This window comes from Thamnophis sirtalis, unplaced genomic scaffold (genome assembly GCF_051295495.1).
Source record: "Thamnophis sirtalis isolate CommonGarterSnake01/CBP01778 unplaced genomic scaffold, rThaSir2_p1.2 scaffold_1, whole genome shotgun sequence".
Taxonomy (NCBI): Eukaryota; Metazoa; Chordata; class Lepidosauria; order Squamata; family Natricidae; genus Thamnophis; species Thamnophis sirtalis.
In genome coordinates, this window is record NW_028261381.1 from 153223821 (window position 1) to 153249829 (window position 26009).

General features: G+C 38.4%; 1 protein-coding gene across 1 annotated transcript; it reads left to right on the forward strand.

Annotated features, from left to right (window-relative positions):
• The first annotated feature begins 4708 nt into the window (after window positions 1–4708).
• On the forward strand, window positions 4709–25270 carry TBPL2 (TATA-box binding protein like 2). The gene is made up of 8 exons (XM_087728151.1): window positions 4709–5417; window positions 7837–7846; window positions 11503–11903; window positions 16344–16431; window positions 18717–18808; window positions 19663–19830; window positions 22655–22749; window positions 25191–25270. The coding sequence occupies exons 1-8, from the start codon at window positions 5362–5364 to the stop codon at window positions 25268–25270; spliced, it is 990 nt and encodes a 329-aa protein (XP_087584277.1). The 5' UTR covers window positions 4709–5361.
• Window positions 25271–26009: the final 739 nt, after the last annotated feature.

Sequence of the window (26009 nt, forward strand, 5' to 3'; positions counted from 1 at the left end):
GGGGGGGGGGATCAAGCTGAATAAATTTTGTTTCAAGCAACATTTTCTAGAATTTATTATGATTTTCTTAATCAACTTTAGATGTACGAGATACTAACTCTTGTTTTGGGCGGGAAACGTGAAAGATGGCGTATAATACTATAATTTTTTCTTGAGATGGAAATACTGAAGTATAGGTAGGCCTCGACTTACGACTGAAATTGAGCCCATCATTTCTGTTGATAAGTGAGACATTTCTTATGTGAAATTGCCTCATTTTATGACCTTTCTTCCCCTATGTGTTAAGTGAATCATTGCAGTTAAGTTATTTTTCGGAATATAAGACGCACCAAGATTTTGAAGAGATAAATTTAAAAAAAAGTTTTTGCACTCTGCAGATCTCCCAAAAACGGGCCCATTTTTGTCAAAAAAAAGGGCATGCATAGTCTTTAGGCTTGTAGAGTGCTCCTGGAGGCTGGGGGGAGGGGGGGCGACAATGAGCAAAAAATCACAATGTTTTGCTAATTTTTGCCCTCCCCAGCCCCCAGGAGCACTCTGGAAGCCTCCTAAAGGCTATGCACGGCCATTTTTGTACAGGGGGCGGGGTTTTTTGGGGGGGCAAAAATACTGTATTCAGTGTATAAGACGCACCCAGATTTTCACCCTCCTTTTTGAGGGAAAAATGTGTGTCTTATACTCCGAAAAATACGGTAGTTAAGTGAATCTGGTTTCCCCATTGTCTTTGCTTGTCAGGTCACAAGGGGATCACATGACCCCAGGACACCGCAACTGTCATAAATATGAGTCAATTGCTAAACATCTGGTTTTTGATTATGTGACCATGGTGATGCTACAAATGGCTGTAAATGTGAAAAACGGTCATGTCATTTTTTCCAGTGCCGTTGTAACTTCAAATGGTCACTAAATGAACTGTTGTAAGTTGAGAAGACTACCTGTATTCAATTAAACAAAATACTCATATTGAATCACCTTCACAAATAAAGACATTTTTAGAGAATTCTAAAATTTAACTCACTAAGAGTTCAACCTTTAACACAGTTGTGCAAAGGGGTTGTGTAATTCAGGCGTACTCTTCTGGAAAAGCTCTTGAGAAAAGTGGGGAACAAGAGCATCCTATAGGATGGCAATTCTGAGCCATTCTGATTTTAAGAGGGATTGGAGTTTAAAGGATAGAGAAATGGCTGTTGACTTGGGTAAGTGTCCTCAAGATACTGGCGCTCCTCAGCATTAGGAAATCTATAAAGTCCACTGCTGGCATTCAGAACAGATTCACTTTACCAAATGTTAAGTTTTCCCTATTGATACACAGCAGCCAAACAGTTTTCTGTAATGGGAGTGGACAACATTTGGAACTGCCATGTGGAACTACCGTAAGTTGGAAACCAAAGATTCATATAGATACTTATTTGTGGTAACCTGCAGGCATAAGGCACACCCAGCCATGCACATTGACTGCTGCTCCCTCTCCCAGTCATCCCAATGCAGATGGAGGTGCAACCCCATTCCTGCCTTGATTTATCAACATTAATTGCTCCATCTCTAGGAGGTCATGTTTTGGCAAGACCCAGTAACCACAGAATTTCAAAAGCCATTCAGTGTCACAGAGTGACTGGAGGCAGAGTAGTCCAATAGTGTTAGGCCAAGATTTGTTAAATAAACGACAATTGGTTGGGGTTCATAAGGCTAAACTGCATAATCCCGGCAAAAGGTACATTTGGTTTAAGGCTCCTAAACTTTTTTGCAATCATGCCTCCTTTTAGCGTCATCTTAATGTACAGAACTTCTCTAAATATCCAAATACGCATGTATGTATGTATCATATAGCACAGTGTTTCTCAAACTTGGCAACTTTAAGACTTGTGGACTTCAACTCCCAGAGATTACAGATACAATTTTTTGTTTCTTTTGTCACAGCCAGGAAATCAGCAAAGTCATCATTATAGACTCTATTCTGGCACTATATGTTGGATTGTTCTTCCGCCCCGCACACAATTTGGTGATGATACTTTGCCCCACTTATACAAGGCATCTGCACATCTGCCATGGCCAGTACAAATCCGATTCAGTACTATAGATATCCAAACACCAAATGAACACCAATTAACAATGAAAATATAGTGAAACTTTGGGAAAGGTAGATTTGTTATAACAATGTAGCTATAAAGGTTCTTCACACCTCTCTCTAGAGTCTGTCTGGACCTCCCCAAGAGTATGTTCCTGGAAACTGGTTTAAGGTTTTCCTGACATTCTACATGATCCAAATCACACTTTGAGCATGGATCAGTACTCAGGGCTTGTGTTTTCACAGGTATTGACCCACAAATTGCCAACTAAAATGCCAACACATTCAATGTGTTATGTAGTGAGCAGGCTACTTCAGCTGACTGCTAGCTCCAATTCAAATCTCACCGGCTCAGTGTTGACTCAGCCTTCCATCCTTCCCAAGGTGGGTAAAATGAGAACCTAGATTATTGGGGGCAATATGTAAAACGCTTAGAGATGGCTGTAATATGAAGCAGTATATAAGTCTAACTGCTATTGCTATTAGTAGAAGCAACATTGTATCATACATACCCAAAATCCTGATTCAGTTAATTATAGTCAATCTGTTGGACAAATATATTCATTTTTTTCTGGGAAAATCCTACAGAATTAATGTCTTCGCTCACTCACAGCAGGACCTGAGCCCCTAGGGCTGCAAGCAGGCCTAAATAACTCCTTTCTTTTAGCCCACAAACCACTATTGACCAGAATTGCCAGAAACTGGAGTTAAGATTTTTGAGGTAGGAAGAAGGCGGGGCTTAGCAGTGAGAAGACGGAGTTTCAGGCTATTCCTGAAATTCCCCTATTCCGAAGGAAATTGGATGGGTCGTTTCCGATCCTAGCTGTCCCGGAGAGACAGTGAAAGGTTAGGGGAGATCCAGTGACCTCAGAGACGTTCGCAAGTCTCTGGGGGGCTTGGAATTTAAGCCCTTTTGCCAGCTCCTTCTGGATTGGCTGTAAGCTAACCGAAACTGCAGGTTGCCCCTAAGAATGGTGGAAGTGGTTTCAACTGGTAAGCTGATTTTATTACTCAAAGAGATACGGTCCGCATTAAAATTTAAGCTAATTGAAGCCAAAGAACAGAAAAATCTAGCGGCGAATTGGTTTTTTTTTTAATGGATTTATGGCCGGTGGTTACCCTATTTCTTAAATGCTTTTAATGATATTTACGTGGATAAAGGAAAGATTATTCCAACATTCCCTCTGACTCTTCTTAAGTGGGCTGTAAACCAATTTACTACAATTTGGCTTTTCACAATCTGACACTTTTATTGCTTGGCTGTGTTGGTCTAAGATCAGATAAGATCGCACAGCTCCCAGCGTGTTCTTACTTGCAAATATTTTAAAGCTTCTAGCTGCGTCACAACATGGCGACTACATACACTTCAAATGATTCGTTTCAAATGATTTTCTCCGCATTTCAAAAATTGTTTGACTCATATGTAAGATTTGAAAAAAAAGCTGGACTATTTAACATTAAAATATGAAGAAAAAAGTGAGAACGTTGAATGTTTGAATGTTCCTGAAATACAAATGAAGAATGTCAGAAACGAAGTTTTTCAACTTGCTGACACGCCGGGCGTCTGGTTTATTTCGGAGGGAGAAAGAGATGCAACACTTGAAAGGGGGGCAGCCATACAGAAGATTTATTTCAAAAGACAGAGAGCAGGAGGAATGAGAAGCATTAAAGAATCTATACTTTATGAAACATCATTTGCAGAATTTTCAATACCACCCTTGAGAATTAAAAACAAACTGAAAAGTGTAACAAGCCGAGGACAACGTTATTATTACATCAGAGGCATCCTGAGCAAAAAGGTGCGAAGATATTCCTGTTTGGACTTGCTTATAAAAACATTTGGTAAACCTGCTCCGCGAATGGCAATAGGACTAAGAAGGTTTTGTTATTGGAGAGACATAGGCTGATAGATGGAAGAATACAATTTAAAATTAGCTAAATCTAATTACTCTTATTTGTAATAGACATAGCTGAATAATAATTGATATTGATAGTAATGTATATAATGTAGAGTTGATATGATAAATAATAATTGGATATGAGAAGGGAAGGTTGGAAATATTTTTGGACCATATACAAAGGTTATTAATCACAATAATTATCACTATTAAAAAATAGAATAAAATATATACAGTTAAATGTTAACTAATATGGGGGAAATGTTACGATATACGATATAATTACATAAAGAAGGGAGAATTATAATAAACTATACTGCATGGAAGATGGAATTTTTGGTATTAAATATTATGGATGTTCAGCTAAAACAGGATATGAGGATTTGATGTTAATAGAGGATTTTACAAACAAGTAAATGAAATGTCAGCATGTGGTTATGGATTAAATCTTTGGCATATTTAAGGATGAAGGATATTTAAATAACTGTAGTCAACTAAAAGTGGAGGTATAATGATGTCAATATGGTAAACATCTGAGTTAAGATATTTGAATTAATATGAATTAATGGAAGAGATGCACCAAAACATGTTGCAACCAGCTGATATACTTTTTTTAATAATATATACCTGTGTTCCTTTTTTTTTTTTTGTTTCTCTTGATTTTTTCTTTTCCCACTGGTGTGGGCATGTATTGTTTAAGAAATTATTATTATTATTATTATTATTATTAAATAATTATAGTCAAATGAAAATGGATATATGATGATGGTGATATGTATGAATATTTGAGTTAAAATGCTCGAGTTAACATGAATTATGTTTGTTGACTGTGGAAGAGATGCACAAAAGTCTATTTGTAACCAACTGATACACTTTCTATAGCATGTAAAGAAAGATGTATTTGTTTTAAATTAAAAATTTTAAAAATTTAATTAAAAAAAATATTTTTGAGGTAGAAAAAAGACAAAAAGTGCTATTGATCCTATCGATCTTAATTATCAATAAATCAAAGAAACAGCCACTAAACTCTTGTTACTATCTATTGTATAACTTAGACATTTACAACATTACATGCAACTCTTGGCCAGTAAAACTTTGCTTACTTGCTTAAGGGTTCCACAAGACTTACTGAAGTAGCACACAGGTGATTCTAATGCCCCAATTTTAATGAAAGAACACTCTTCTCAGATAAAGAGGTCCATGCTTCATTCAGCTGCTTGGAGTTATTCCGGCTTAAAGGCTTTTTAAGGTAGAAAGATAATGGCTGCAGTTGACTTGCTTTTAGAATAGCAATTTTTAACTCCTCTCTACTCTAAAAGGGTGCTAAACTCGGTGACTGAACAAGAAACAGAGCAGGATTAAATTTCTTGTTAATTTACCCAGTTCTATTAGAAGCCATCCATGGATGGGGAATTCTCATTGGAAAGCTACCTAGATGAGTGTTTAAGCCAGGTAAAGTCAAGGTTGTTAGTTTAGGTTAGTATAAGAGTGACTCTGATGTATCTTTTTGTGCTTGTGAATGGGGAAACTGGTTGATTACAGTTTAATGTATTTTGTTGTCGTAATCTTAAAATGTATGTTATTAGGTTAGTACTATGTTTTATGAAGCCATAAAAATCAATTATAAGTGTGCTGTATAAACTTAAACCTTTCTCTAATGTAGTCATTATTTGGAGAGAATTGCATATTTTTCTATAGCTAGGAAATTCCAGAGTTATACATTAACTGTACATATATATAGCTCCTTGCAGTTTATCTTGCCAATAATATCAAAATGGTATATAAAACCAATAAAAATGGTATATAAAAGAGTTCAGTTTGCCTAAAAGAAATCATTAACTTTGATTGGTAATACTTGTTTGTTTCTTGTTCCCTGAAGGTCCAAATATCCTGCTTGAATAAATATAGCATCTTATCTATGTGACATTCTCAGCCTATTATACAGGTAATCCTCGACTTAGTTCATTTAGTGACCCTTCAAAGTTACAGCGGCACTGAATAATGTGGCTTATGTCCATTTTTCAAAGTTACATTCCCAGCATCCCCTTGATCATGTGATCAAAATTCAAATGCTTGGAAACGGGTTCATATTTATGACTTTTGCTGGGTCCCAGGGTCATGGGATCACTTTTTGAGACCTTCTGACAAACAAAGTCAATGGGGAAACCAGATTAACTTAAAAACCAGGTTATTAACTATCAACCGCAGTGATTCACTTGACTGTAGCAAGAAAAGTCATTAAATGGGGCACAACTCACTTAACAATAGACATTATGGACTCAATTGTGGTTGTAAGCCGAGGACTACCTGTATTAGCAAGCAGCCTGTAAAAAGGACAATGTGCCTGTTTTATCTTATTTATTCTACTAGATTCAGCTTGTGTGTGTGTGTGTGTGTGTTCTAATGATAAGCTTGATAAGATAATTCTGGATAAGTGTTATCAAATGGCAAACTCTGCATTGAAGGGTGATGGATTATTTATTAAATTAACATCAAGACAGAAGATTTAAATTGGGGGCTTTGCTGAGTCATTATCACTTCCCACTGTTTCACTTGGCACCATAGTTTCTGGGACAGTTCATGAATTATAAACAAAAAAAAAGTGGTGACCTCAAATCACTAAGGGAACTTCCTAGTTGACCCCTTTCATGAATAATAGATTTTGAGGAAATTATGTTCCTCAAAAGTAAACAAGCTCTATTTAATTAGAGCCAGTTGTCAAATGTCCACAGTACACTAGGCCATAAATTGTTTTGTCCAGGACTAGGCCATAAATTGCTTTGCCCTGTTTAAAAGCTCAGAATTGATTTAGAGCACATAATTTGTTAAACCATAGATCATGGTTTTCATATCACTGTAGATGGGACATTGTTTTTTTTTTTTTTTAATATAATTTTTATTAAACATTATTACCTTTAAAAAAACGGAAAAAACAATACAGCGACATAAATACAACGACATAAGCAAGACAAATCATACATAACAATATAAAGTAAAACATACAGATACAAATACCGTTTTAAACATACAACCCCCCCTCTCCCCCCCCCCCACGGTGACAGTCATTCACAGCCTGGTTTTTCTTTCTTTCCTCATTATTAGGTCTCTAAGCCACATCTTCTCATTGCAAGATTCAGGGATCTATTACGGTACCTATGTTAACTTTCCCCATTTTAAGTCCCTGCTGTTCTCCTAGTCGCCCACATATACCATAGGTTCCAGCTAAGATAATGTTCTGTTTCTCCTTTGTCCCTCAGCCAACCCGTCATTCTGTCCATTTCTGCACATTCGTAGATCTTTTTAATTAAAGCATCTTCCGGCGGTATAGTGGTGGATTTCCAAAGTTGTGCATAGGTTATTCTTGCGGCCACAATTATATGCAGGCTCAAATGCCATATTGAACTGCTTATGTTATCTGGTTTGATGCTTAGTAACAGGTTCTCAGGTCTCCATTCAATGTTTGCCCCGGTAACCTCTTTTAACCATTTTTTAATCCTTTTCCAATATTTCGTGGCCTCAGTACAGGACCACCAAACATGGTAGAATGTGCCATCCTTTCTTCCACATTTCCAACACAATGGAGATAACCCAGGAAACATCTTAGCTAATCTCGTTGGGGGGAAGTGCCACCTATAAACCATCTTGTATATGTTTTCTTTGAATGCAGTAGAAGTTGTAAGTTTAATGGTCTTACTCCATAGATCCCACCATTTGCCCATTTCAATTTCATAACCTAGGTTTCTCTCCCATACTGTTAGAAGGCTTTTGTCCATCTCTTCATTAGTATCTTGGCAGGTCAAAAATTGGTAGATCTTCGATAACATTTTTTTGTCTCCACCAAACAAGATCTTATCTAGCCCCTGAGGGTTTGGGTAGATCCCGAAATGTGCCTTATCACTTTTAAACCTGTTTCTAACCTGTAAATATTCCCACCATTCCAAATTCCTGCCCTGTTGCTCTAATTCCATCTTTGTTTTTATGTTGCCCTCTTCTGTCATGATATCTTTATATGTTATGTTTCTTGTCCAGTTAAATAAACTCGGATGTGTTAAGGCCTCTAATGGTGCCAACCAACACGGAACCCTAAGATAATATTTTTTCCTCATTTTTTCCCAGACCCCCATCAAAATCTTCCGAATATAATGTCCCATGAAGTACCTATGGGGGGTGTCTCTTTCTTGCCAGAGGGAGGCATGCCATCCCTGGGGGAGGTCATGTCCCTCTATAGCCAATAGGCGCCTTCTATTCAACATCACCCAATCTTTCACCCATGTCATGATTGCTGCGTTATAGTATGCTTCCCAGTTGGGTACTCCGAAGCCTCCCAGTTCTCTGCGTTTTTGTAAGGTTTGGGCTTTGATTCGTGCTTTCTTGCCTTGCCAAATAAACTGTGTCACTATTGTCTCCAAGGATTTAAAAAAAATTTTGTCCAATTTAGTTGGTGCCGTTTGAAACAAAAACAAAAATTTTGGTAATACATATGTCTTGACTGTCGCGATTCTGCCCATCAGAGACAATTGTTTGCTACTCCAATTAGTCATATCTTTGGATACCTGTTGTAGCAATTTCATATAGTTATCTACCTTGATAGAGGAACATCTCTCCGTCAGCCAAATTCCCAAATATTGTACTTTGTGGGCCATGTTGATCCCTAACAGGCTTTGTACTTCCCTTTTCTGGTTCAGAGTCATATTTTTAATTAACAGTTTTGTCTTCTCTTTGTTTATACGTAGCCCCGCTATCCTACCGTACTCTTCTATTTTACATAAAAGTTGTATCCCAGACGCCATAGGGTCCTCCAGGATAAAAACAAGGTCATCGGCAAAAGCCTGGACTTTGAATTCCTGAGCTTTAACTTGTAACCCTTTAATTTGTGTATCGCTTCTCACTATTCTAAGAAGGGGTTCTAATGTGAGGATGAACAGTAGGGGGGATAACGGGCATCCTTGTCTTGTGCCTTTACCAATCACAATGTCCCCTGCCTCTTCTCCGTTTACCAATATTGTCGCGGTTTGTCGTACATAAATTGCCCGAATTGCATTTAAAAAACTTTCTCCAAACTTCATGTTTTCTAATTGTGACAACATAAAATTCCAATTTACCCGATCAAAAGCCTTTTGTGCATCAAGAAACATAAAGGCCACTTGTTTATCTGGCCGAGCTTCATAATATTCTAAGGCATCCAAAATAATTCTGACATTGTCTTTCAAATGCCTTGACGGCAGGAAGCTGTTCTGATCAGAGTGTATAAATTTGTTAAGGAAAAATTTGAGTCTATCTGCCAATATAGCTGCAAAGATTTTATAATCCACATTCAAAAGTGAAATGGGCCTATAGTTTTTAATTTGGGTACGGTCAGCTCCAACTTTAGGCAAAAGGGTTATATAAGCCTCGGCCCATGATTTCGGTGCAATAGAATCCGTCAAGACAGCATTAAATATTGCTATCATCTCTTGTCCTAAAATTTCCAAAAAAGATTTATAGATTTCAACTGGCAAACCATCCATGCCAGGGGTTTTGTTGTTTCCCATTTTTTTAACTGCCTTTTCTAGTTCCTCTAATGTTATCTTTTGGTTCAGTACCCCTTTTGCTTCATTTGAGATCTTGGGTAGATTTGCGTTATCTAAAAATTCCTTAATTTGGACCTCAGAGACTTCTTCCCTACTATATAGTTGCTGAAAAAAGCCTTGGATAATTTCCTGTTTCTCCCCCTTGGTTTCTACTAATTCCCCTTTACTATTCTGCAGTTGAGCTATACGTCTGCTCTCTCTTTCTTTTCGAAGTCTATAAGAGAGCCAGCGGCCCGGTTTGTTAGCATGCTCAAAAAAGTTTTGCTTAATCCCCCTAAGCTTTCGAGCGACATCCTCCTGGTCTAAAAGAGAGATCCCATGCTTAATTCTAGCCATTTCTTCTTTTTTCCTGTCGTCTAGTGGGTTCTGTTGTAAGGCTTTTTCTACCACCTCCAGTTTAGTTACCCATTTTGCCCTCTCTTCTAATTTTTTCCTGTGGGTCCCTATTGTATGTTTAATAGCTAGGCCTCTCATATAAGCCTTGGCCGTATCCCAAAGTATTTGTGGGGTTACTCCTTTCCTATTTTCTTCAAAAAAAAACCTCATTTCCCTTTTAAACATTTGCTGAAATTCTTGTTCTTTCACTATCTCTGTATTCATCATCCACCTTCTCTTCCTCCCCTGCCTTACTCCCTTCCACACCAATAAGAGTGGATTGTGATCGGCCCAGGTGTTGACCTCAATTGCTGCTTCCTTAATCAAGTCCCCAATTTCTGGTGTCAACCAGGCCATGTCGATCCTAGAACAGATGGGACATTGTGTTGGTCTATGGTGGTGAGAAATGAGAAGGAGTTTGGTAGTGACTTTTCTAACATTTTAAATTAAAAGATATGTGATTTCGTGAGCTGCTGTCCGCTTAATCAGATGTGGAGAATGGCTACTTCTATCTTTATTTCAACAGATGCATAACCAGTCCTTAAAGGTAAAGGTTCCCCTCACACATATGTGCTAGTTGTTCCCGACTCTAGGGGGAAGAGCCAGCACTGTCCGAAGACGTCTCCGTAGTCATGTGGCCGGCATGACTAAACGCTGAAAGCGCATGGAACGCTGTTACCTTCTCGCGAAAGGTGGTTCCTTTTTTTCTACTTGCATTTTTACATGCTTTCAAACTGCTAGGTTGGCAGAAGCTGGGACAAGTAACCAGAGCTTACTCTGTTATGTGGCGCTGGGGATTCGAACCGCCAAACTGACAACCTTTCTGATTGACAAATTCAGCATCTTAGCCACTGAACCACCGCATCCCTAACCAGTCCCTACAACTCATGAAATAAGCAGCAACTCACAAAATCTTATGCCTTTTAAGTATTAGAAAAAGTACTACCAGTATTCTGATTTTTTTTAATCGCAACCTAAGGTTGTCAATCATACCTAATAAGAATAAATAAGAAATTTCCCAACATTGATCTCTTCTGAGTTCATGCAATAAATAAATAACTTAGTTTGCTCAGCCCATTTGCCTAGATGTAAAAATTTAGGAGATTAATGGAATTTGCCTCCTAATAAATAGAATTATAATATTGTAGAGAGATTATTCAAGGGAGATAAACAGTATCTCCTAAAATTCAGGATCTAGGAGCATCCTGGTTCATTTTAAAAACAATGCCTTTTCCATCCTGAGTAAAGACATAAAGCTGTTTATTAGTCCTATAATTAAAAAATGAAAATAAGTTGCTGTTGCACGTATTGATAAAAATTTTCCACATATCCAAAACCTGAGGTTGTTCACTCAGCTTTGGCTTGTGGTTTGCAAGCCTGAACTCTGAGTTTTGCTACTGCGCATAATTTTTTTATTAAAAAAAACACCTTTCAATTACTCTTGTTTTTGACAATCAAAGCCAAGTGATTGTCCATGCCATCAATGTAAGTCTCATAAGGAAATTATGGTGTTTTTAAGGAAGTAGTACTCTGTAGGATTTTGCGTATTCATGAAGCCAAAGTGCCTGAAATGTTTTCTGCTCCTCTATTTTTGAAGGATGATCTTCCATCAAATAGCCCTCAAATGTATTCTCCCATGAGTCCCTTTGAATCAGATTTGCCTATTTCTGTCATTCCGAGCACATTGTTTACTCCTCAGCCTGACCAAGGCAAAGACTTCTCTTCAGTAGATCTTAGCTTCCTGCCAGATGATTTTGGACTAGATGACAAACATGAGAGCAGCAACAACAACATGCTGGAAGACTATCAAGGCCCTCAGCTGGGAATACAAGACAGTGGAATCTTCTCAGAGGACAATGGGAGGTCGCAACAGAGGGATGAAAATGCAATTCAGCCATCGTCTGACTTTTCTGGGACATGTTCCTCCATGGCCCCCATAACTCCCATGACTCCTGTGACCCCTGCTCCAGAAGCTTCTGGCATTGTCCCACAGTTACAGTAAGTTTTACTCAAAAGCTAGTTGATTTGGCACATTGGCAGTTGCCACATTTTAGTCAAGCATGTAAATGAAAACCCAATTAGTGGGAGTAGGTTAATGGCTCGGTGGAATATTCAGTCCTAGAATATCAAATAATTGAGTAAGCTATGATTAAGTCAAGCATCTGGCATGAAGAAAAAGGCAAAGATGCATTTGTTAAGTTTCCCAGGCAACCGTACCAAAGTGACTTGCCATTAACTTTTTACAGGATGACTATGCTTCCCAGTGTAGCTTACAACTCTGATATTCCCTGGTAATATGTCCAATTATAAATATAGCCTCTATATTTAAGTGCAATGCATTTTCTATCATATTATTGGAAACATTATATATATTTAGTGTCACAACCCCTGGTATGCCCAAATATGGGAGGAAGCCTACTGCTTCCTTTCTCTGTCTATCGGCTCGTCACAAGAGACCATCCAGACAGAAACCCAATATTTTTACTGTTGCACAAATACAAAACACACACACACACACACACACACACATATATACATATACATATACATATACATATACATATACATATACATATACATATACATATACATATACATATACATATACATATACATATACATATACATATACATATACATATACATATACATATACATATACATATACATATATATATATATATATATATATATATATATATATATATATATATCAATCATATAATTGGCAACACAATAGCCATAAAGCAACCACGCTCACAAGCAGCCACCCAGCAAACCCCCTTTCCAGCCGCCATCCCAGCATGGTTTTTTCAGCAGCTTCCAAACCGAGTCTTCCAGCAGTGGCCACTCTGGGCATACGCTCTATGGTTGTGGGCCAGCTGCCGGCAGAGCATACAACCATAGAGCGTACGCCCAGAGTGACCACTGCTGGAAGACTTGGTTTGGAAGCCGCCGAAAAAGCCATGCTGGGATGGCAGTGGCAGCAGCGGAGGTGCCCTGGCTCTGCAGGGAGAGCTGGGCCAGGGCATTGTGAGGCTGGGAGGCACGTGAGCGAGAGCGGAACAGCCGCTCGCACAACCCCCCTCTCCAGCCATGCAGAGTGCCATTCACTGGCATTTCGAAGGCGCCAAGCGGTGGCAGCTGGGTGGCAGTGAACAGGCACTCACGCGGCTTGGCGATACCCCTACATCAGTGAATGGCACTGTGTCCGGCTGGAAAGGGGTTTTGCCTGGTGGCTGCTCGTGAGCATGGTCGCTTCATGGCTGCTGTGTTGCACTGCTGTGACAGCACAACACAGCCGTTCGCCCATGAGGCTGTGCTTGGCTCTTTGGGAGCCTGCTCACAAGAGAACAGCCACCCGGCAACCCCAAAACAATAAACCCTCCCCTCATAATAAGGCCCAAGCCATATTTAGTGGGTAAAAAGAAAATAAGACCCTGTCTTATTTTCAGGGAAACACGGTAGTAGAATATGGCCTGCTATTTATTAGCTCAGTGGCAGCATCTGTGCGAACTTTGTGCTATAAACTAGACTGGGAAATGGGGAAAAAATAATTCTGGAACAGGACACAGTCACAAAAAGCCAGGTTTGACTAAAAGGAAGGAAATAGTAGCATCAGAATCCATAAGACCTCTTCAAAAGTAGCAAGTTGTTGGGTGTATCCCTGCCATAGTTGTGCCACTACCATGAGGGCTCAGTTGGGCATTTTACTGGCCGGGTGAGGATATTTTGGTGGCCTGCCAGCTTCAGTTAAGCATTTGATGGATCGTTTTACTATGTTCTGAAGGTTAAATAAATTGTAAAATGTTTTAACAATCAAAGAAGCAAACGTTGAGCCATTTCATAGCAAACAGAAAGCATAGCCTCTCCCTCTTACTAAGATAGTAAAATGGGCCAGAAGCAGAGGTGGTATTCAGCCAGTTCTGACAGGCTCTGGAGATCCAGTAGTGGAAATATTGAGTAGTATGGAGAATGGGCAAATAGGCTGGCTCTGCCCCTGCTGCCTCCCAGCTGATCTTCTTTTGTTGCCATAAACAGGAGACCGGAGCTGGAAAGCAGGTTAGTGGGGTGGGGCGGGAATGGGGATTTTGCAGTATCCTTCCCCTGCCATGCCCACCAAGCCACATCCACCAAGCCACGCCACGCCCTCAGAACTGGCAGTAAAAAAATTTGAATCCCACCACTGGCCAGAAGCTATGACAAATAAATTTGCAAAGAAGAAGAGATGAACTTCAGTAGAGAGAACAAAAGGAGTTGATGCTATTGAGTTCTTGGTGCTATTTGAGCTTGATTTTTTTGCTTGCAGGGTTTCATTACCCAACTAAGTAATGTTGATTGCTAAAGGTGATGTGTTCTAGTCTTTTTGTTTCTTAAGGGACAACATTTCCTCCATCAGTCAGCACTCAGATAAACAGGCATTAATTTAGATAGGCAAAAAACAAGATAGCCCACCAAAACTAGCAAGGCAAGCTATAATATATAAAGAGGCAGCAAACCCTACATTGACTCACACTGAAGATGTTACCTATTTGGGTAGGTGTGGGCTAGGGATTGCCAAATTGGAAAACTTCTAAAAAGCATTATTAGTGGGACACATCCACAAAGCAAATATCACAATCTTCATCTATTTACAGAAGTAACTGAGCAAAACAGAGCACTTGGATTTGAGAAAAAATTGTTCTCATTTCTTGCTTTGAAAAAAAAAACCATTTTGAAAAATGAGAACAAGATTCAGATTTCTGTAATGGACATATTGGGTAAAAGGTTATTTCTTTTTCCTATTTGATTACTCTCACAGGCTGAGGGCATCAAATTATCTATTGCTGCTAAATTCTCTGAATCTGATGGAAACCAAAAGACAATGGGATTTTTTTTATCAGTTATGGAAATTTATTAAGTAGTTTTGTATGCAAAAATTGCCAACAACCATAAAACCATACAATATTTGTGAGACATTTATAATAATACAGCATCAACTTTTGATTAAAAAAAGTTTTCCAGAATTGAAAGGCCAGTTCTTATAAGACAAGGTGACAGACCTACACAAAACAAAAGTGTCTTTTATAGTAAACTATCTTTTGAGTTTTTCAAACTACCCATGTTTCTAGGGCCTAGTTTTTTAATCCAAACAATCCTGGTCTGTTCCACCACTGTCTATTTCTTACCCTCCTCTTCAAGCGGACATCAAGTGTCTATCAAATATTTTGACCTTTGGGGTTTTTTCACAGCATTGTTCAGCTGCACATCATCTTTAAGGCTGTTTCTCCATGGCTTTAGTTGTTTTGAAATACCCTTGGTAATTGCAGGGTGGAGAGAAGGGAAATTTTGCTCACCAACTGGCCCAAATAATAACCTAATGAAGGTGTCCACACTCCTTCTCTTCTGATAAAGATGACTCAGTCAGTATCATGAAACAAGCAGCTCCCTGTCAAGGCATCCAGAATCCTGAATAATTAGAAAGTAAGAGGCAAAAAAGATGAAGGGGAAGATTAAAATGGGAACTACTCAATAAAATTAGTCATAATTCTTTTCATTTTTCCTTATTTATCCTTTGATTCTTTTTCCTTGTAATTAAACATTATAATTTAAAAAAAAATTTAAAGAGAGCAATCAGAAGGCAAAAAGACAAAAATCAGTAGTCTAATTTTGGGTTATAGTTATCAACAATTCTGTTGAGGACCAGACCCTGTTAATCATATCTTCGGCAGAGTTCTTGAAAAGATTATGCAGTATTTGGATTTTTTTTACCTTGATAACATCTTTGCAAAACTACTAAGAAAAGCCTAACATGGCAAAATATATGATATAGATACTAGAACATCCTGAAGTCTAGCCCCATTGCTATCTACCAGTCTTTGTCTTGGCAGAAAAACATATTAGCAAGAAATTTGCTTCCCCTGTTGCTGGTTCCATTTTTGTTATTAGAACAAAGGATTTTTCCAGGACAGAAATGTTTGTGCCTCACTTAGACACAAGTAGGAAAATGCTGTAAAAATTAGCCCTAAATTATCAGAGAGTTGATAATCTCTAGATCAGGGGTTCCCCAACCCCAGTTTCATGGACTGGTACTAGTCTGTGGCATTCCGGAAACCTGTCTGCGCAAAAAGCCCATCCACCGAATGCAGGCAGCACATGAAACTATGCCCCCTGTGGCCCACGGAAACACCTCTCTCCATGGAACCAGTCCCTGATGCCCAAAAGGTTGGGTGCTCTAGATAACACAGTATAAATACCACTGTACCTAACTAATGCAATGTACTACTTTTGTTTTTTAATGCAACAATAAAATAATATTTTTAGAAAAAGAATTCCAGAGCCTGTAGTGACCCCTGGAAGAAAAAGAAAAATGAAAAAGAAGCTGTTTTTACTTATGCTACTGCACTCCTTTTATGTAAAGTTCCTAAAGGCTTTTTTTTGTTCCTGTTGTTCTGCTAGGAATATAGTAGCCACTGTAAATTTGGCTTGCAAATTGGACCTAAAGAATATAGCCCTTCAGGCCAGAAATGCAGAATATAATCCAAAGGTAAGCACTAGTTTTCTCTCTCTCATTTAAGGTTTTTTATTTCCACCTCTGAGGCTGCTTCTCTTCATAATCTGACCTCTATGTTCCAAGTAATTGGTTGGCCCAAAAACACTCTCTTTAAGTTTGCCTTTTCGAAGGTGGTTTTATAATAGTATCCTGCCCAGTGAATGTCTACTTAGAATTGCCATCCTTTGCTTGCTCATTTCTTATCTATATGCACTCTGCTATTCTTCTGTTATAGAAGGCTGCCTACAGAATGCAGGACATACACCTGACAATCCCATAACGTCATCTCTTGTCTAGGATACCTCACTGAGCTCAAAAGATACACTTGCCCAAAGCAGTATTTTTGAGAGCATGGAAAGTCAACTCTGATTCCAGTTATATTTTATAACCAAAGAGCAACTGTTATGCTTGTCCAGGAGACTTGACCAGCTCGACGTCACTCGTATCGGGGTGCCTGTGCTTGCCTGAGCGCTCTGCCAATGGAAATGGGCTCCCAGGGGTCTATTTTCACCTGCGACAGCCACCTGCAACCCTCTGCCAGCGAAAACAAAGCTTGTGAGGGGTGCCTGCAGCCCTTGTGAGCTCTGTTTTGGGCTCCAACGGCCTCCTGCAACCCTTTGCCCTTCTGAGCTCCGTTTTCAATGGGAGAAGAACCGCAGGCTGATCCTTTGTTGTTTCCAGGGCAGCCTCATGGGTCAGATCTAAACCAGATCCGGCCCACGGGCTTCGGGTTTGACACCCCTGCGCTAGTCTATGTTATCCCACTCCCTCTGCTATCTGACATATTCTTCCCGGCTTCTACTGAAAAATTAATTTCTGCCCTGCATGTCTATGGAGATTCTCAATCATTCAGATCACGGTTGTTCCAAAGTGGTTTTTCCAAAAGGCAACTGGACTTACTTTTTTTTTTTTCTTTGAAAATGTTTCGCTTCTCATCCAAGAAGCTTCTTCAGTTCTGGGAACTGAGAACTCAGAGAACTGAAGAAGCTTCTTGAATGAGAAGTGAAACATTTTCAAAGAAAAAACAAGAAAGTTTAGTTGTCTTTTGGAAAAACCATTATGGAATATCCTGTCCTGTGTGTTCCAAGCCAGCCGTATGTAGCTCATACAATTTCTACATTGTTAATCAACGTGACTGAGCAGTGGGTCTCAAACTCCTCTCCCACAAGTCAATTCACACTCGTCCTGTTTCCTGCTTCGGGTTAGTAGCTTGGTAGTTCTTGCTGTAACTACTAGGAAACACCACATTTGGCATCATCCCTTTAACTCTGGACTCTCAAAGAAATGTTAATGTTTTTTGGTAATTAAATGATATTATCCTTTGGGTAAGTAGCATAGAGGGATCTGACTAGATATTTCAAGCCCACCAGAGATTAAGAAAATCAAACCTTTTTTTTTTTCAAAATCTATAAGCCTGAAAATTACAAAAGAAAATACAGTATTCCGAGCACATCTCAAGATAGGGATGGAGTGCTACAAATGAATGCTTTCTCAAGGGGATGTTGCTGATTAAGTTAACAGACCACCAGAAGATTCTAAATAAAAGTAATAATTTCCTGCCTATCTAAAGAATAGTCAGCAAAATTGAAGTTATCTATTTCTTAACTTTGAATAGGGAATAATAGTGTTAGATGTTTGTCTAATTAAATGTCACAACAAAGAAAGAAATCAGACCTAATGCAAATTTGGCTAGATGTGGTGCCTTTAGAACTTAGACTTCTCTTGAAAACAGTCGATGCCTTGGTCTCAATTAGCTGGATAGTCCTCACAGGCCTGGTAAGTCCAAATATATCAGGCCATATAAATATTTGAATAGATAAAAGGCTACATTCATATTTTTATAGACGTTATTGACAATGTTTATAATTATACAATAAAAACATATAAAATATGTTTATATTTTATAAGGAGAGACCTATTTATCTAAGATCTTTCCCAGGCCAGTAAGGTCACTTGCAACTATTGAAGCAATCTCAAAATAAGGATAGAATGAGAAGAAAAATATTTATGATTTTCAATAAACAAACTAGTTTGGTCTAGCAGGTAAGGCTAGAAAGCAGGAGATGAGTTCAGTCCTTTCTTAGCCATGAAAGACAGCTAGGTGACTTTGGGCCAGTAACTCAATTTCAGCCCAACTCACCTCAAAAGGGTTATATTGGATATGTTCGCCATCTTGAGTTATTTGTAAAAAAAAATAATAGCAAGATATACATAGATATTAATACAATGACTAATACAGTTTTAAAAGGATTTTAAATTTGGATTTTTCTGAATTTTAGAGATTTGCTGCTGTAATTATGAGAATTAGAGAACCAAGAACAACTGCCCTTATATTTAGTTCTGGTAAAATGGTGTGCACAGGAGCCAAAAGGTAGGATTACTAAGCTTTACAAGATGCCTTATCTAAGGATAGGATTGTTGTGATATAAGGCTAATGTGATTGGTTCAGACCATGATCTAGTTCAGGCTGGGCATCAGACAATACTGTAATCATCCTAAGAAGCAGCCAATGTTTTTGAAATGTTTTTTAAGGCAGTATATACATGTACATTTATTGCATTGGGAATTGTTTCAGTAATTTAGTGCCACAAGACCAACTAATGTATTGTCAAATATAAGTCCCTTGAAAATCCCTTTAAAAAAAAATAGAAATGTTTTGCAATATTCCACCATACTATGGGATACTGCCAAAGTTAATTAATCTTCCCAAAGCTGATACTTTACCAGGTGTATTGATCTACAGTTCCCATAGACCACCAGCTAGCATGGACAGTGACATGGTTGGCTGAATATGAAAGGATCTATTCTGGTGGTACACATTTAGCAACTGCAATTGGTTTCAAGAAAATAGCTTGGAGTCATTGTGCAATGGGAAGCGGCATAAGCTTGATATCTCCCAAAGTCCACAAGGCCTTATCTGGTCATTCTCAGCAGAAGACAAGCAGTCTGGTGAGATTTTAGTAACATAGGCGATAAACAATAAAGTCACTGACTGAGGCTATTTGAGTAGTTCTGATTGCTGGTGCCTGATAGCACTCCATTTTTTTTGTTCAGTAACAGAAAACTCTAATAGATATTACTAGCAATTGTGGTAGGGAGAAACCTTCAGAAGCCAAAATAATAGATTGGGAGAATACAGGTGACTAAGAGAATTTAAATTACTTACTCTTGTCTTAAAGCTTTGCTGGCTGACTTTGTTTTTTAATGCTTGTTGTAAATTTGCAGTGAAGATCAGTCACGACTGGCAGCCAGAAAGTATGCTCGCGTGGTACAGAAGCTCGGTTTTCCTGCAAAATTCCTGGATTTCAAAATACAGAACATGGTGGGCAGCTGTGATGTGAGATTTCCCATCCGCTTAGAAGGATTAGTTCTAACTCATCAACAGTTCAGCAGGTATGTCTCCCCCACAGGTGGTATTCAGCCACTTTTGACAGGTTCTGGAAAACCGATAGCAGAAATTTTGAGTGTGGGGAAGGAATGGGGATTTTGCAGTATCCTTCCTCTGCCATACCCACACAGCCATGCCCACAGAACCAATAGTAAAAAAAAATTGAATCCCACCACTGGTCTCCCCCATGTGTGTGCAAGAGGAAAAGGCACCGGAAGACTTTGGCTTCCATCATAACTGACCATTCACTGGCAGGTTGAGATGGTGGGAACTGTAGCCCAACAGTGCTTAGGACTTAAAGTTGGGGAAGACAGATGAATATCAAAATAGTATTTCTACTGATTGTTTCAGATAGGTTGGCTAAATAATCTTGGGAAGCTGTTGAATTCTGAAACATGTGCCCTTTCCCTTCAGACCTAAATACCGGCATTTGAGGTTTTTGCTGTTTTGTGGTGCTCATGGCAACAACTAGCTGTCTTCTAAGAGAAAGCAGTTATATTTATCCATGCAAAACTGTTGCCCAATTGCCCCATTAATGATCAGTTTGGAAACTCATGATTCAATTTTTTTTTCAGGATCTGAAAGATCTCTCAGGTTTGTGCTGTTTGCTAATTCTTAAGAAATAAGAACTTGGTGCCAACCCCCCCCCCCCGGGTTTTTTACCAATCGAAGTGCAAATGCTTTTTTTTTTAACTTTTATTATGCTGACTGACTGATGTGTTTTTCTGAAATATTAAATCATCTTGTTATATTTTGTTTTTCTCTGCATCCCATTTAGGTTTGTTGCAAGAGAACCTTGTAAAACCAGATAGGTTTTCACCAAGTAGTGATCCTTACTTGGGACACTTGTTTTGATTTATATCCCACTTTTCTATTCCGTTTGTTCTCAGGATAACACATTGGTGCTTTTATTTTGGCAGGAGGCATATGTGGTAATTGGGGCGTGGGCTATGAACATTCTAGAAAAGGTCAGCCATTCCTAATTTGTAACCTCAAAACAGCTACTTCCAGAAGGCAACTAAGGGTGGATATTCCTGACCATCCCTCTACCTTTTCAAGACATTTTATCAACCTTTACCTTTCTCTTTTTATGGGAAGGTGAACATATTGTAATGTATGTTTTTAATATTGTAGTTTTAATATTCATAGGTGAACATATTGTAATATATGTTTTTAACTTTTTAATGGGACTGTGAACATAACAATGTAAGTGCAGCTCCTGTTTGTGACTCATTAAAGTAATTGCATCTGTTTCCAGGACTGCAGATACCACCTTAGAAAAAAGACATGGCTGCTTTAATCAGTTACAGGGGCTGCATGTGCACTTCTTAAAGTTTTGAAACACCTTTTCCAATACAATCTGAAGCATTACACAATAGCAGTTAGACTTATATACCGCTTCATAGGGTTTTCAGCCCTCTCTAAGCGGTTTACAGAGTCAGCATATTGCCCCCAACAACAATCCGGGTCCTCATTTTACCCACCTCGGAAGGATGGAAGGCTGAGTCAACCCTGAGCCGGTGAGATTTGAACAGCCGAACTGCAGAATTGCAGTCAGCTGAAGTAGCCTGCAGTGCTACCACAACCCTACCAATAGTAACAATGTATTATTCTTATTATATTATTAGGGTTGTATAATACTTCAGATAGTGTAATGCTTCAGATTGTAGTGGGGAAAGGTGTTTCAAAACATTAAGAAGTACACATGCAGCCTCTGTAACTGATTAAAACAGCCATGTCTTTTTTCTAAGGTGGAATCTTCAGTCCTGGGAACAGATGCAATTGCTTTAATAATTTACAAACAAAAGCTGTTATTTACATTATTCATACATTACATCTCACCTTCCATTTTATTTTCTTAGATTAGAGGTTTGCATGGGGCTCAGATATATTACTTGAAATATAAATTATATCTGAGGTTGATACTTTGCTTTATAGTGCACAGTTACGAGTTTTCAAAGCATATTAAAAACTGATAGGGCAGAAAATATGGATGGCACTAAGAAACGAGAGCCGGCAGAACTAAAGTAAGCCATGTACAAAACATGAACCCAAGGCTATCCCAATATGTAAGGAATTTTCCATATAGAAAGACTGTATTTAGGGGAAAATACAGTGGTATCTTGGTGCTCAGCATTTTTGAAACTGGTATTCAACGCATTTTCACACACATTTTTTGTCCTGGTGGTCATCATTTGTTTGGTACTCAACGCACAAATTAGAACTTGTCAGTCTCAGCTGCTTTATGACTCACTACATTATTCTTTATGGGAACATTTTCTCTGGTACTCATTGGTGTTGATACTCCTCATGCCTCCCAATTAATGATGAGTACTGAGGTACTACTTAGCACCTTTGGTGTTCGAACAAAGTCAAGGTATTCTTCCATATTTTAAAAATGTATTCACAATAATTTATATGCCACATACTAGAATGACACTCGGCCATTTTCTAGAATGTAAACGAAGTGACTGTAAGCTGACTTTTTTTAATCATGTGTTTTTGATTGGAGATATCCAGTTAATTTAATTAAAAATGCAACTCTCCTATTGTAATTATGCAAACTGATACTTGATTGCAACTATAAAAATTGAGGTACAAAACATTTTACGTGTAGTTTTTGCTTGTTAGAGAGCAAACCAAGGTATTAGAATGTCATTGATAAAGGGCAGAATAAAGGTTAACAAAAAAGAGCTAGTAGCAGGGAAGAACAGACTATATTTTTTTAGGCACTGGAAATTCCAAAGCTACTTTAAAAAAATCCCTGAAAGATATCTTGTTGATTCATAAATAGTAAATTTTGTCTATTTTAATTTTTTTATGGTGTAGTTATGAACCAGAGCTGTTTCCTGGGCTTATCTACAGAATGGTCAAACCAAGAATTGTACTGCTTATTTTTGTGTCTGGAAAAGTTGTTTTAACTGGTAAGTAATTAAGTTGTTTAAAAGCAGTTTATTTCTGCATCACTGACACATACACAAACATTGCAGGGCATATCTTTCTTACATTACTGTTATTGTCGAAATTTATGTGCCGGCAAACTTGCGATCCAACTCTGTTGGAGCTGGACAAAGCTATTATTTTAGACTGGTGTTCCTCAACTTGGACAACTTTAAGCTATGTGCACTTTCACTTTGTTGGGTACTGTAGTTGAACTGGCTAGGCCAATCCAATGGGAGAAAGCAATCCTACAGAGAACAATGCACCGTCATGCAGGATTTTATAAGTTAATTACAGCACTTTAAATAATGCCATTAAGATTGGTTGGCAACAAGTACAGGCTGTCGGTGCGATGTGCTCCTATTGAGGAGCCATGGTGGTGCAGTGGTTAGAATGCAGTATCGCAGGCTAACTGTATAATGCCAGGAGTTCGATCCAGACTGGCTCAAAGTTAACTCAGTCTTCCATCCTTCCAAGGATCCAGGCTGTTGTGGGCAATAGGCTGACTCTGTAAACCGCTCAGAGAGCATACTATGTACTATGAAGTGGTATGTAAGTCTAATTGCTCTTGCTATTGACAAACATGCACACAAAAAGCTGGACTCTGAATCAACTGCAGCTCGCAAGTGACTTTCAAAGGTAGCCCATGTTGAGCACATTGCAGTAGTCTAAGGAGGTGATGATGGAAGCACAACTCACTGAAAAAGGATCCTCCTACTCCACTATGTTGGCAACTGGTTCCCCAATCAAAGCTGAAAAAGTCCATCCTGGCCACAGCCTCCTTCACCTCTTCTAGTAGGAACTGTGAGTCCAGAATCCCAAGTAACACTATCTCCTTTAGGGGTAGTGTCATCTCATGAAGAGACATCTCTGGAGCAATAAATCCTGATGGACAATAGTAACTCCATCTTACTAAGCTTCAGTCTGTTCTCTCCCATGCAGACCTTACCAATCTAACATAGAATAACAATGTAAAGTTGGCCATTACCACTATCTTGATATAAACTTCCAAACTTTGGATTTGCTTCCAATGGCTTCCTATGAATGTTAAATAGGTAGAGAACTGATCCTTGGGACACACATACCCCATACACAGAGGAATAGCATTGGGCTGATCTCTCCTATTACCCCCAATTGGGGCTGTCCACCAAGAAACATTGCAACACAGTGCCCCTAATCCCCAGCCATAGAGAGGGGGCTTGAAAGGATACCATAGTTGGTTTCAAAGGCCAATGAGAATTCTAAAAAACTATGATAATTGTATTTCCTACTTTATAACAAATTCACAATGAAACATTATAGAGGTGAACATAAAGTTCCTCACATAGGAAAAAGAACACAATGGTAGATAGCAAGGTTAATTAGAGCATATGTAAAAAGGAACTTCTAATTGTGGTTGATCACAAGCTGAATGAGTCAGTGGTACTGTATGATGTGTCTGCTGACTTTAAAATGTGTAATTCTGTTGCATCAGTAAAAATATTTCTAAATCAAGGGATGTAATATGTCTACTCCATTCACCATTAATCGATATACTGTACACTGAGTGCCTCAACAGTACTGGACATTGCACCAGGACAGGTGCACAGAATAATGGGGATTCTTGCCTTACAAGGGGAGATTGAGGAAATGCCATGTTTACTTTGAAAGAAGGCATCTGGAGAGACAGTTTCCATCATCTGAACATGTCAAAGAACAATTCAAAGTTTTAAGCATCTGAGGATCTACTTATCTCCAATAAAGTCTGCCTTCCAGTTAAGATTGAGTTGAGTGGGTGCGCTCCAGGTCCTTTCAGTTCAAAAATAATGTCATCTATTGGGATGTACAGTAGGTAATGGGATTTCTAAATTGTGCCTGCTCTCTGTAATTGCATCTCTCTGAAGATGGTGTACAGTTCTTGTCCCAACATTTTGAAAGTTGCTTAAAATTTGGCTTTGTTCCCAGGCCTAGCAGGGTAGGATGGCTACTGAGCCCCTCTCATAGGGTTTTTTATTAAAGGTATTTTTGAGAACATTTTATTTGTCTATGTGGAATATCAGGATTTTTCATGATTTTCTTTGTCTTTTAATTTATCATGCCCCCCCCCCAATGATCTGGAACCAGGCAGCCTCTAAATTTAATAAAATAAAGCAAAATGATGATAAACAAGTCATCGTCATCATCATCTTCCTGTAGTCCCAGAATGCAGGATACAGAACAATAATCTTACATTCAGGAAAGCACCTTCCTATTATTAGGAACACCTTTAATTTTTTAATTAAAGGCATTTGCATGTAACTGATCATACATATCTATATATTTTTATACAGAAGTCCAAATGAATTTCATTATTCCCCAAGTTAGTGGCACAGAACTGCAGGCTAAGAACATGTTTTTGTAGTAAGATGAAATTAAATGTAGTTAAAACTAATTCTATTATTTTTAGGTGCCAAAGACCGTTCTGAAATATATGAAGCATTTGAAAATATATATCCAATTTTAAAAGGTTTCAAGAAAGTCACTTAGGTTATTTTTTGAAAAATTATAAAAGTTTGTATATATTCTACATGTTCTAATATTTCAAACCTATATATAGTAATTGAATGACAGTTTCTTTCCTTAGTTTTGTCTCATTTAATGTTTATCAGATATTTGTAAATATAGTCCAGAAAACATTTGAATATTACTATTCAAATGCATAAAATTAATAAGAAAACAAAGTTATGTAAGTTTTAGATTTCAGTAGCATATTGAATTTATTTAAATTGAATTCAGTGTTGTGTGACTTCCATGTAATTAACTTGCATAAAATAAATGAAAATATATAATGATTTATTTAATGCTAAATAAATATGTAATTACCTAAGCAATTGATTGTTAAGCTGCCTAAAGTGGTTTATTTGGTTTTGTTGGAAGAAATTTCCTTCTGGGTTCGGCTCCAAGTGGGGAAAAAGACACTGGAGACATGGAGGCTGCTTAGAAAGATGGTTTTAATGGTGGACAGGACCACATGGCTTGAGTCCTGAACAGAAAAGATGATCACATGCTTCAATGTTGGTGGTGAAGAAAAGGAAAAAGGGAGGAAGAGAAGCTGAGTCCCTGGTTTTATGCCCTCTCTGGCCCTTGATCTTGTATTCTGATTGGTTGTCAGACTCCCATGGAGCCATGTAGGGGCAACTGTCTAGGCTGCGTTTTGAATCCAGGTTTGGTTGAGTTCTCAGATGCCATGTGGCAAGTTGGGTAAAGGGCCAATATTATCATGCCT

Excerpts from the sequence above, each read along its gene's own strand:
- TBPL2 (XM_087728151.1), top strand. The coding sequence starts at position 5,362 with ATGGATGGGGAATTCTCATTGGAAAGCTACCTAGATGAGTGTTTAAGC. Across the intron at positions 11,904-16,343 it reads GGCATTGTCCCACAGTTACA|GAATATAGTAGCCACTGTAA; the intron begins GTAAGTTTTACT and ends TTGTTCTGCTAG. Across the intron at positions 16,432-18,716 it reads ATGCAGAATATAATCCAAAG|AGATTTGCTGCTGTAATTAT; the intron begins GTAAGCACTAGT and ends TCTGAATTTTAG.